At 30.8% G+C, this 13,446-nt stretch overlaps 1 protein-coding gene across 1 annotated transcript; it reads left to right on the forward strand.

Annotated features, from left to right (window-relative positions):
• The first annotated feature begins 222 nt into the window (after positions 1–222).
• Positions 223–920, forward strand: LOC100810793 (transcription factor bHLH162). Its single transcript, XM_003528408.2, has 3 exons — positions 223–342; positions 453–779; positions 852–920. The coding sequence occupies exons 1-3, from the start codon at positions 223–225 to the stop codon at positions 918–920; spliced, it is 516 nt and encodes a 171-aa protein (XP_003528456.2).
• Positions 921–13,446: the final 12,526 nt, after the last annotated feature.

Raw genomic sequence — 13,446 nt, forward strand, 5'->3', positions numbered from 1 at the left:
CCAAAAAAAGAAATGTATATCCGACAAAATGGTGTCCCACCACATCTATGTCGCATGAACCTTTACGAGTAGCTAGCACCTAATGATACTAACTTGCTTTTCTAAAAGCCACGAGAAACTCCAATTACCTTGCAACCCTTATCTGAGAAGTGTTATATTTTAATGAAATCAACGAGGAGTATTCTGAGCTCTAGCTAGAGAATGAGCTATTGCATCCCATTAATGGAGAACAACCCTAGTTCATCAAGAACTGATACAAAATCCATTGAGCAGAATAGAAGAAATCAAATGAAGGATCTTTTCTCCAAGCTCAACTCAGTTGTGCCTCATCAAAGCTCAAGGGTATTACACTCTTTCTCTTTATCAACCTCTTCTCCCTTTACTACTTAAATACACAACCAAATGCTCTCACATGCACAAAAATGGCTCAATTTTATTTGAATCTTTGGTAGGATGCCACATCGCGGCCGGATAAGATAGGTGAAGCCACAAATTACATAAAGAATTTACAGATTAAATTAGAGAAAATGAAGGAGAAAAGGAACAACCTAATAGACATTGAAAGGTCAAAAAATGCTAGCATGAATATGGGGTTGAAGTCTCCACAATTTAAGATCCAACAAATGGGTTCAGCCTTAGAGATTGTTCTAGTAACCGGGATGGATTGTCAATTCATGTTCAATGAGACCATTCGTGTTCTTCAAGAAGAAGGATCTGATATTGTTAATGCCAGTTATACAGTTGTTGAAAATGCAGTTTTCCATACAATACACTGTCAGGTGAGACATAAATTCCCCGTCTGCCCTCTGCCCTATGAAATTATATGTAACTTAATTGTTTGCATTTTTCAGGTAGGGGGATCTGCTAATGGAGCTTTGAGGATATCTGAGAAAATAAAGAAGTATCTCAATGGTTGCTAGCATTAATCGTATGTAGAAATCTAAATTGAATAACTCCAAGAGGATATATTATATACACTGTTTTATCTAACTAGTAAGCAAACTCATATTCACTGTCTTGTTGGCTTCGCAATTAATTAACATTGGATCGATTACGTGTGTGAGCACACGCTTGTGTGTATATATATATATATATATATATATATATATATATATATAACTTGCAAAATCTGATGAAAAGGTTATTTAGTAGTGCATATTATTCATGAATCAATATTTTTTTTTCAACCTCTCTTACCCTTGAAAAATGCTAACGGTATTTTTTCTGACATTTTTATAACACTTTTTCTGTGATTGATTAAAATTTTTTAAAATGATCAATTTTGATAAATTATAGTTATTATTTCATAATATTTTATCCTGATTTAAATATGAGACTAATAAAAATTAATAATTTTAAAAAATTTCACAAAGAGAATATTAAAAAGAGAATGTCCCAAAGAACATCACTAATATTTCTCCTGTTTCCTAAACAAATTAGAGGGGGTTTTGCATTTTGGAAATGCAGATCTGTCAAGAAATTGTGTAAATTTTACTATTTTATCAATTCAAGCAGATATGGTTATATATCTATTTTAGAGTAAAAGTATATAATTAGAAGTTATTAAATGATGTAAGAGATCATATATATTTCATGCTCTCTCTATATACGATGATGAAAATGAACAACATTCAGGTTTACGATATATAACTGCAGTTTTCATTCATTTAGGCATTTTTATCATTTTAGTTAATGTGTGTTGATATTAATTTTGATCCGTATATTGTATAGCTCGATCCTAGTCATATTTATTTTATATATCCTTACGTGTGTTCATCAGTTATTATAAATATTTTTCATTAAGGTCACATGGTTCCCATGGTTTTTACTTGTATCAACACATTAAATTGCATTATTGACCATGTATGTGTCAACCATATATAATGCTTACATCAAAAGACTGAAGCTAAATTTTGTGCCAACTAAGTTGTAGTCGATGCTAACTATTACAACTGACTATAAGCGTTAGCCATTTCAATGTATACATTAATCTTAGTATGAGCACAATGATTAACTATAGCATTTACCTAAGACTATTTCTACCTTTGTTCGTCGTGTTTTTCTTTTTAATTTTTTTCTTCTCTCAAGTTCGATTCCCACTCCAATTGCAATTGCAGGTCCATCACGAGAAGTTTCTTTGTACTGAATATGAGAATTCACAGGTCGCTGCAGATAAGATTGCGGTGCGGGCAGCGTATGAGGGGTGCCAATAGTACTGTTGTATCCTGGAATAATCTATGACATCACTTTCAGAAATTGTCTCCGGCGGCAAAACGCGGTAGCCGGTGTCAGAGTAGCTGAAAAGAAGAAAAGAGACTATGGTAAGACATGGAAATTACACCATAATATCATAAAATAAAATAAATCTAAAGATTGTTTCTTTTTATGCACCTAAACAAGAAAATTTCCTTCCTAACCATAGGTTGCACTTAGTTATAAATACAAAAGTAACATCAACACGTATACAATGAATGCCCATCATTGTCGACTTGGCAGTGAAGGTGGCAAAAAAGCTAACTTTTGCTGCAATGCCTAAATAGCACTCCAAATTTGCATAACACATACGGGTCCTTCAAAGTGTGCATAATTAGTGTTGCTCAACTCTAATGATCGATCTACGTACTCATGTACAAGAATGAGCTTTAATTTGGGTTGCTAACTCGCCACTGTTGTAAGAAAAAAGAGCTCAAGATTCCAGAGTGAGGGACGATACACCATCTCAAAGGTAGGACATGCAATAAGTTCACTGTGCCATGACACCAATTAACCTCAGATCTTGCCCCCAACAACCTCTTTTGACACATGCACCTTTAGCCTTGTGTGTTGTGGTCGCAGAGACCTACTACGTGGCAGCTTGAGATCCCTCACTGACGTGGTTAGCTTACATGTTGCTGATAGTTCTCCTAATCAAAAGAAACAACATTAAAACATAGTTAGTTAAATATTTTGTTTGATAACAAAGTTATATACAGGTACATGATTTTCATTCTTTTCACATGTTTGGTGCCATGCATTATCCCATCACATGCAGAGACATGTTACAGCTTAATTGGGTGATTCGTATCCAGCACATTGTTAGAGAAGGGCATTAGTATGCAGATAGCTCCACAAAGATGAGTTCTTGGATTTCCTTCCCCCTCCCGTTGGATTGCTTTCTCTTTTGTTCATGAAAAATAAGTAGTCTAAGATAACCAAGTGTTCATAATGTTATTAAAAAAAAATAGGCAAAAAAATCAATGACACTTGATTACTTGATTGCATGTTGTTTGTGGTTGCGGCAGGAGTGTGTTTCCTAAGGTGCCCATTTTGTTCCTTGTTTTTCTCGGTTTTCTTTATGTTGTCGCCCACCAGATGATAGAGAAGTCTTATAAGATTGTTGAACAATTTTATCCTTCTTAGAACTATCATTTCATTACTATTCTTTTGCAAAAAATTAAATAATCATTGTTAAAAAGATTTTAAAAAGTATAATTTAAATTTAACCTACTTTAATTTCTTGCAATGTTTTTTTTGTCATTTCAATGTAATTTTGTTGGGTTTAATGACTATGGCATTCATCAATGACTTCACTGGCTTTTCATTCTCTTGCTATAAAACATGCAAATAATTTTGAATTAATTATTCATTTAGTTAGTTTTTATAATTGCAAAAAAATCTTTTTAATCTCAATAACTTTAAAATATTCCCTTTTAATCCCTAAACATACCATTTTTAATATGTTTTAATCCTACATATATCATCTTAATCCTTTTTAGTTTTTACATAAAGGACTAAAAGGAATTAAAAAATGATATATAAAAAAATTAAAATGAAATATTTTTAAGTAAGGAAACTTAAGGAAAAAGTTTTACAATTACAAGGATCAAATAAGTAACTAAATATGATATTTTAATAACATGTGTATGATTGATGATGAAATTAAACTGAATCTTAGATATGCAAGACGAATTTGAACTACTATTATTAATTTATGACAGAAGCTTGCTGGAATACTATAAAATTGTGTAAAATTGTGTATTTATTATTTTTATGATAATGATTAAGGTTAATATTATTTAAAATAAAAATTATTTTTTAATTTTATGCATAAAAATAGTAAATATTTTTAAAAAATTAAATATTTAAACAATTACAAAAGAAGAAAAAAATCTTCTTTAATATGTTTCTGGATCCGTCATGTGGGGGGCTGTACTTCTAAGGCTCTGACACCCATGAGCCATAAAATCTATATTTGACAATTAATAACAAAATTGTATTAGTCTTCTAGTTTTATCACTCTCTCCTTAAAATTATATCTTACTAATTTTCTCATTTCCATCCTAAACTTCAAGACCAACAAACTAGTACAGGGTGCAAAATTGCAAACTGTAGGCCCAAGAGAACAACCGGCCCATACAAACAATTTGGGTTAGTCAAACTTTTTTAATGCAGTTTGCAATGGGTAGGAATGAACCTGGACTGATCCAGCCTGTGGTGCGTATTCGGCTGTTGTTACGCGCACCCATCATATTTACTGGTACACCCCAGAAAAACTATGAAATTTTATTTCTGTCCTTCAATAAAGCTGACACGGATTGGTGAATCCGTAAGTCTCATACGAACGGACTGGCCAATCCGTATGAGACTTACGGATTGACAATCTATATTAGACTTATGGATTCATCAATTCGTATTGACTTTATGAAAAGATAAAAATAGAATTTTACTATTCTGCTGGATGTACTAGCAACTGTGATAGTGTGTGTAGCAACATACTTATATTTGATGTGTTCCAAGTTTAATATGTTTGCTTGAGAAGTTTTGATAACAGGTCTAGAAGACAGCATTGATTGTTCCACGTGAAGGTTTTAGCCTAAAACTTTGTGACATGGATTTCTTTTTTATTATGTTTGCCTTCATTGATTTAGTGGTTTAATTACATTTTATAGTCAAACTATATAACTTCTTGAACAAGAAATCAGACTCTGAGAAATTTTGGAAGTTTAACCTGTTCAGATTCTGATGATTAAAATTGCAACATGATCATCAATTTTAATTAGCCTTGTGTGCCACTTTCGTCTGGGTTGTTCATGAGCTTGAATAGTTTTGTACGTCTAGTCCATTGCCCAGTAATCAAAATCTCTAATAAGGAACCTTGGTGTCTGCAATACGTGAAATGTAATTTACAAGTGCTGCAACTTCTTTTGTTGGCCCTTTTCCAGTGCTACGCCCTTCGAGTTTGAAGAAGAAGAAGAAAAAGTTATAATTTTACTTCATCTTTAATTCTTTTTATAAAAAATAACATAATATTATTAATTAAGGGTAACACAAAAGTACCAATTACAAAATAAGAAACACCATTTAATCATGAAATGGTGATCTCCCCTCAACAATGAAATTGTTCATCTTTACTTCTTGATCTACAATTTTGATCAATCATCTTATTAAGGACATCAAAATTATAATTCAACCTAATAATAATAATAAATAACGTAGAATTTAGATGGAAATATTAACATATGTACCATCAAATTGATGATAAACCTTAAACAATACAATTCTCAAAAATTTAATGCCGGGAATCTTATATATATAACTCCAAAAAGTGGAAATAAGTTGTTATTAGATAGGCATGGTAACACGATGAGTGAAGGATGAGTTTTCAACGACATAAAATGTAGTGGCAAAGGACAGCAAACTAAGCACGGATTCATGCATGGACGACCGAATCCATGTCCTTTTTTAGATAAACTAATTAATGTGCATTATTTTGGAGTGCCCTCCAATAAATCTAATAATCCAATAAATACAATAAACAAATAAGGAATAATGGTCACCTCTCCATTGATAAACGTTTAAGTTTTTTGTTTTTACCCCTAATAAGAACAATTAATTATGGAATTTAAAAAATATAAAATAATGTTAAGTGTTCTAAACAAGTTTAAAAAAAATCCCTAAACTACAGAATATAATAGAATTTAAATTGTAGTATGTATTAATTTGTAAAAAAAATGTTTTTAAAATAAAAATAACACAATTTTTTTAAGAAATAAAAAGAAAATATATTAGGCTTAAATCAACTTTAGTCTCCTTTCCAAAATCCATAATTTTGGTCTCCCATGTTATAAAATCTGTTATTTTAGTTTTTTTATTTTAAAATAAAGATATTTAATTTCTCACTTGTAAAATCTACTATTTTAGTAATGTTATCAGTTTGAAAGTATTACAATTTACATATTAATGTTGACTATAGCGTAGATTAAACAAATAATTTTGTGTTACATCACTAAATACGAATCACATCATGTTAATTTATAACCAATCAATATTTTTCAAATTTAATGAAAAAATTAAAATTGTAAATTTTAGAAAATTAGATGACTAAATATTTTTATTTTAAAATAGGGAGATAAAAATTATGAATTTTAAAAAATGTGAGGACTAAATTGTCTTTATTTTAAAGTAGGACCACCAAAATTATAATTTAAAAAAAATAAAAAAATCAAAATTGAATTGAATTTAATTATTATTGATAGGAGCTTTGTTAGAGCACAAGATGTGCCAATCACTAACCCAAAAAGATCCGACATGTTTTCACCATGTTCAATGATTTTGCATATAGAAAAAGTGCACAATTTTTGTTCGTAGATGGAGCACAACTTAATCAAATGGAGAGTATAATATTTGTTAAATCATAGAACATAATTGTTTATTCATCTCATATACTTCTTTGGAGATAATCCTTCGTATATACTTATTTTTTCTTGTTTCAGCTGATTTTGTTTCTTTTCATTAATTTTTTTTTGCACTAATGTAACGTATAAGGATGCTTTGAAACAAGGGTTAGAGATGTGTATGACATGGTTTGGCACAGTGATCTTGACATGAACGGTTTTTAGAAATTAAACTTATTGTATTTTAGGATGAGTTAAATTTTGGTGCTTTATATTTCTTAAAAGTATTATTTTTTGCTTAATTGTATGTTTTGTCCCTTGGATTCTTTAATTGATTTTTTTTTTAAGAAGGAAGCATCAAGATTGAGTAAAGCATCCCAGCTAAGGTCAGCACCCAAGCAATTAATCACACCTCCATTCTTCCCAAATGTATTTGGATACAACAAGCTAGCAAATAAATCTGCACAATAATTTCTTTCTCCATAAATATGGGTTGCTTTGAAAGAAAAAAAAAAGTTGATTTAATGTATAAAAAACTAGCACATTTAGTCTACAAATCTCATGGACTAAACCTGGGTTAAAAAAAAAAAAACATGTATAACAAGGGAAGAGACACTATTTGAACGACTAGGTCAATTACACCCAAACTGTTAATTTGTCGTCCACTCACTCCCAGTAGCAAATATAGCCCTTAGAATATATCCCACTTACAACAACTTCACCGCAAAATTCTTTTGCGCCAGTTGGACTTACATTTGATTCAATTCGGTTGAGGCAAACGGGCAAACAACTTCTTTTTATCCTTGCCCTATTTGAAAGATGACATTTTCACATAGATGATACATGGCGGCTAAGCTTTTTGAGAGTTTCTTGACAGAAAAAAAAACTCTATATTTTTAGTAAAGAAACTCTCAGAACAACTTATACCTTATATCCAAACAGGTACTGTGTAGCTTTCTACCTCAAAATAAATACAATACAACACCAAACACTATTGAATTAGTGAGTTGGAATATTAGATAGGCGTACAAAAAGTTATCTTTTCAAGTTTCAACAAATGGGAGATCTAAGTAATTAGGTCCACCTATATTGGTTGTGATTGCATAGTTGAAGGCATCAAAGAATCATGATGTATATAACACCTACAATAGGGTGGATGGAATCTTCTCAAAAACTTATCAATTATTCTAGAATGAAAATATTTTAAGCAGAAAAAACGGAAGAAAAAAAATGTATCCTAATATATATGCATTTATAACCTAGTCAAGATAAATCTATTTCTTCCATTTATAGAGCTTTCTAATGATTATTTTACTTGGTTAACAAACTTCTGATAATTATTCCATCACGCATTATTGGACACATCTATGAAATTAAGATATTTTGGAGTCTAGATGAACTGAAATGTCATAATTTTCATGCACTTAAGAGAGTTTAACTCACCCCTTTCCTTCCAAAGAAAGAAGATATTTCAATCACACGTATCTTGCAGACATCACTGAACATACAAAGTGCATAACTCTCTGCACTCAGCTTCCACACTAACACATGCAACAGAAGTCTCATGTCCAAGATTATCATATGGAGATAAACCATAAAAAAGGATAAATTGTATAAACATCCCACAAAAGTGGCATGTTAACTGAAAATTGAAAATGTCAGGATATACCTACTCTCTCTAAGAATCTCAACATGATTCCTATCTAACATGAGGGCATAGACTCTGTGGAGCATCATATAATATATAATGCTAAGCCAGATTCTGTATGTTGCTCTGCACACAAATTATATAATAACAACCCTTTCTTGAAAAATAAATAAAATTACAAATATGCTTTCAGAAAATGGGGCTAATGTCCAGCAGAATGTATATCTTACAATATCCTTTTATTTTTATCTCCAAAAGAATGGAGAAAAAAAAAGAGTGCAGATCAAACACTTAGGTGATTTTATAGCTGAAATTTCAGAAGAGGTGATGTAGTAGAACGCAAGCTATTAAGGGTTAAGTGTTTGTGAGTGGAGGATGGAAGTTAAAAGAGAGTAGGGAAGATGAAAATTGGTGGAGATTTACTGATGTGGCCATTGGAGAGAGATTTTCAATGAATGGAAAAGATCTGAGAAGAGATATTGTTGATGAGAAGAAAAGGAATGCTCAGATGCATTGTAGGCGCGTAAGACAGATTAAAGTTTAATATTAGTTTGCATTGTAGGCGCGTATCATTCATAAATGTTAGTTTGCATGGTAAAGAGGAAACCAGTTTAGATACTGATATCAAATTATATTGAAAGCTAAAAATGTATAAAACTTCCTCCGAGTATAAAAATTGAGTAATCTAGATTCTGCCTGCAAGGGTTGCAGTAACTGTATGGCCATTAGGAAGCCTAACCATTACAGGTTTTATTTTCTTGCATAAAGAAAACAAATGTGGGAAGGCTGTGACATGATCTATGGCTCCAGAATCAAGGATCCACTCATCTTGGCTAGTCTTGCTAACACTACAAGTAATAGATAATATACTACCTTTGTTAGTGACTATACCAATTTGATTTATTTGTGAATTGCTTTGAGTTGGAGCTTGTTGTTGCAGCAATGACATCAAGGCTTTATATTGTTGAGTGATTAATCTTACATTTTCCTTTTGTGTCTCTTGATTTCGATCTAAGGGTGAACCATTACCTTCTTCCCTTATAGTATTGACATTGTTGATGTTTGGATTTTGTACCTTGTAAAATTTGTGTCCAGGTGGGTACCCATGCTTCTTGTAGCAGTCATCTATAGTATGGTTAGAAAGACCACAGTGTGTGCAAACTTTGTTTCCTCTTGCTCCAAAGTTTCCTTTGCCGGAATTGCTTTGAGTTCCCTTTCCCCCTTTTGAAGGATAATTCTGAGGTGGACCATTCTTCCTATAGCATCTATCAATAGTGTGATTATCTTTCCCATAATAGGTACATGAAGGCCTAGAATTCGATGAATTGTTGCCAGCTGCATTGATCAGACTCATGCTTCCTGTTGATTCATTGCTATTGATTTATCTTTCCTGTTGAACAACATATGAGAAAACCTTGGCTATGTTTGATAATGGGTCCATCATTAATACATTGGATCTCACAGTATTGAATTGATCATTTAAACCTCTAAGAAACTGCATTATACGATTTTGTTGCTTTCTTTCTATCATACTAGTAAGAGCATCACATACACACTTTGGATCACATGAACATGTTGGATCAGGCCTGTAACTTTCCAGTTCAACCCAAATAATTCTCAATTTTGTGAAGTAATCGGTAATTTTTTGATCACCTTGTTTGATAGAAGTCATTTCTTGCTGCAATTCTGAAATTCTCAGCATATCTCCTTGTGAGTATCTTGACTTTAAGTCCTTCCAACTGTCTCTTGCATTATCCATCCACAAGATACATTGCCTTATCGAGGGTGAAACTGAGTAGACAAGTCAGAAAACCACCATATTGTTGCATCTCCTCCAAGCTGCATAAAGAGGATGATTTGATGCATACTTTTGGATTGACCCATCTATGAATTCGATTTTTTTTTCCGCACTTGATGCAGTAAGCATCGAATGACTCCATGAGTTGTAGTTTGTTGGATCAAGAACTGCAGAAACCAGTGCATTTGCAGGATTTTCACCTGGATGAAGGTAGTATGGGCTATGGATATTCAGGGATAGGTCTTGTGGAGAAATTTCGTAGGTCATAATGAGGAAACAAAAGAAAAGAAAAGATTCAAGTTCAAGATCAGGGAGTGGCACAGCAGAGTACTAGTGCTGTGATACCATCATAAACCTTGTGTCTGTTGAATGCAGAGCTAACCAAGTAAACTTGCAGGAAAAGCTTAGAAGAAAAAGGAAAGCAAGGAATGAAGTTCTATGTATTGAAAGATTAATTCTAAAATTTTGATTTGTACAAATGATTATATATACATATATACAACAACCAACTTTCAACTGACTATTAGTTTCAACCAACTAAATTAACTTCTAACTAACTAACAACTAAACTAACTTAACTTTCAACCAACTAACTAACACTAAGACTAATTGTCATTTCATGCCTACAAACAATCAAAATTATTGTATATACATTTGTCAATCCTAGTTGTCATTTAAGGTTAACAAACAACCGAATTTATTGTATATTTTATTTTTCTTATGCTACTCGTGAGAAAGAAATATCGTTTGTCTCGAGTGTCTACCCTCTCTTTTATAATAATTACTATAAAAAAAACAAAGAAAATTAGATAATAAACATTTCAATCTATAACTTTTGTCTATGTATAGATTACATCATCGTTAGAAAAATTGAACCACTTTTGGAATTCGGTTTAACGTACTTAACAATATAAAAAAAATGTGTTTATAAACAGTAAAATTGCAAACATATATGTCAAGTCAAGCGTCAATTGAGAAATTAACTATAGAAATAGAAAATGGTGATTTTCGGGTTTCTACAGCAACAATAGTATATATAACGAACAACCATAAAATATACTGTGCTAAACATTAACAGTTGATTTAACTTGGTTTTACGAAAGTAACATGCCTAGCTTTGACGATCTATTTCTTTTTATTATGACATTTATTCTTTAATTATCTATCATACCATACATGTATTGCAATTATTTTTTATCCTTTTTAAAGACATGACGTATTGGTAGAAGGCAATAGCTGTACATGAACATGAACTACTTTAACTCTTATTATTTTTCGATTACAACATTACACTCTTATGATCACGTGTCGGTTTTCAAAACCACAAGCATCTTACAACAGTGTGTATGCTGAGAATTGAGAACTACTGCAGCTTCTCTACCTTGAAGGAAATAAACAAACTAAGATAATGCATCTCTTTTATATAATAATAATTCTAAAAAAAATCAAACCAAATTAAATAATAAATTCAATCTATAATAGATTTTGTTACTGTATAAAAATTACACCATCGTTAGAAATTTTTTTATCACTTTTGCAATTTGGTTAAAAAGAATTGTGTTCAGAAACAGTATAATTCTGCAATGATGATTTTAAATAGACTATATGAAAAGTTAAGCGTCGATTGATCATTAACTAGAAATGGTTATTTCCGGGTTTCTGCATGCTGCAGCAACAATAGTATTTTTTTTATAGGCAAATATGATTATATATATTAATAATGAAATAACTGATTGGTTCATAAGAAGTGCAGCAACATTAGTATAACAACCATAAAAACATACTAAACATTAACAGCTGCTAATTAAACTTGGTTTTACGAAAGTAACATGCCTTTGACGATATCATTTCTTTAAAGTTAAAATTTACTTTTGAATTTTAATCTTTTAAAAAATTTCAATTTAATCTTTTCATATTTTAAGCTGACTCAAAGTAATTCTTTTATTTATTTAAAATTGACAGTCACTAATAATATAAAAATATCCTTTTTCCTCCTCTCCCTCTACACGCTTCCCTCTTCTCTCTTCCCTAGCTATCTCCTTCCTGGTGAGTTGTCTCCCTCCTTTCCAACTAAACATCACCATTAACCAATTAACTTACGTGAAACTAATTTTTTGAAGTAACACGTCTCTCACGATCATTAATTTTCCTCAAATACAAGCCCACAAAACTTAATCTTATGAGAAATGTTAAAAACATATTTTTTTAATAGATTCTTTTGAACACTTTTTTATTAGTTAAAATTTTTTAAAAATCATAAAATATGAAGATGTTTATAAATTATCTTTGGTCTCAATTCTTAAGCGATGAGAACTTTGACACATCAAAACAAGTCCCCTAATTAATACAGGCAAAGTGAGCAATAGTGGTGTTGCCGTCCTTCGGGTGCCAATATTCCTATACCTTAAATTTGTTAGCATTATTAGGGTCATCACATCTAAGGTATTATCCATTTTGGTGACTGATAATTGGTTAAGGTATTGTTCTTAAAAGCTGTTACTGCTAAAAAAGGATTTTTTATATTGATTATTTGACACTTTACAACGGTTTTTAACCGTTTTTGAAATCTTTATCATGAAAAATCAACATTTTTCACGATGATTTTTGAATTGTCTTAAAAACTTATTTTTTTTACATCAATTTGCATAAAAATATTTTAAAATATCTTTTTTTTTTTGTTTTAAAAATGTAAAAAATTAAAGATTCTAAAAAATCCATCTTAAAATATGTTATTTTTCCATTAAAAATATAACAATTTAAAGACGATTTTTTTGAAGAAAAAAAAAACCTTTCCAAAACAATTTTTGCAAACCGAAGTTATTTATTTTTTATTTCTTGTTTGTTTTACATACAGGTCTAAAGCTATGGCACTAAAACCTACATAATTCTAATCCAAAAGTATATAATTGTTTAAAACAAAGTTATGACATTAAAATCCAAACTTTAAAAGTATAGTTAAGGACCAAAATCATAATAGAAAAAAATTAAAGTGACAAATATATATTAGAATCAAATACATATATATGTGTACGTAGTTTCATCACATCACTTCAAATACAATCTCCTCTATAAAGTTAAATATTTTATTGGAAATCTTGGCATCAAAGTTTCATTACACCAAAATATATGTAATTTGATGTCAAATCACATTCTAACTAAATTATCTAGACTATGTTCAATTTAACACTAAGGCCTGGGAATACGGAGGCTAGTCATCTTCTCTAATTCTTCAATCATGCCAATTCTTCTGCAAAAATTAAAAATTCAAACCTATCACAACCATAAAAAAATTAATACATTAATTAATTCATCTTATCAATAAAAAAAATCAACGGATTATCATCCTG

Source organism: Glycine max, chromosome 7 (assembly GCF_000004515.6).
Source record: "Glycine max cultivar Williams 82 chromosome 7, Glycine_max_v4.0, whole genome shotgun sequence".
In the NCBI taxonomy this organism is placed as follows: domain Eukaryota; kingdom Viridiplantae; phylum Streptophyta; class Magnoliopsida; order Fabales; family Fabaceae; genus Glycine; species Glycine max.

What these genes read in the sequence shown, in the direction of transcription:
- LOC100810793 (XM_003528408.2), top strand. Translation starts at nt 223, where the DNA reads ATGGAGAACAACCCTAGTTCATCAAGAACTGATACAAAATCCATTGAG. An exon ending in TGCCTCATCAAAGCTCAAGG is followed by an intron (nt 343 to 452) that starts GTATTACACTCT and finishes AATCTTTGGTAG; the next exon opens with GATGCCACATCGCGGCCGGA. An exon ending in TCCATACAATACACTGTCAG is followed by an intron (nt 780 to 851) that starts GTGAGACATAAA and finishes TGCATTTTTCAG; the next exon opens with GTAGGGGGATCTGCTAATGG.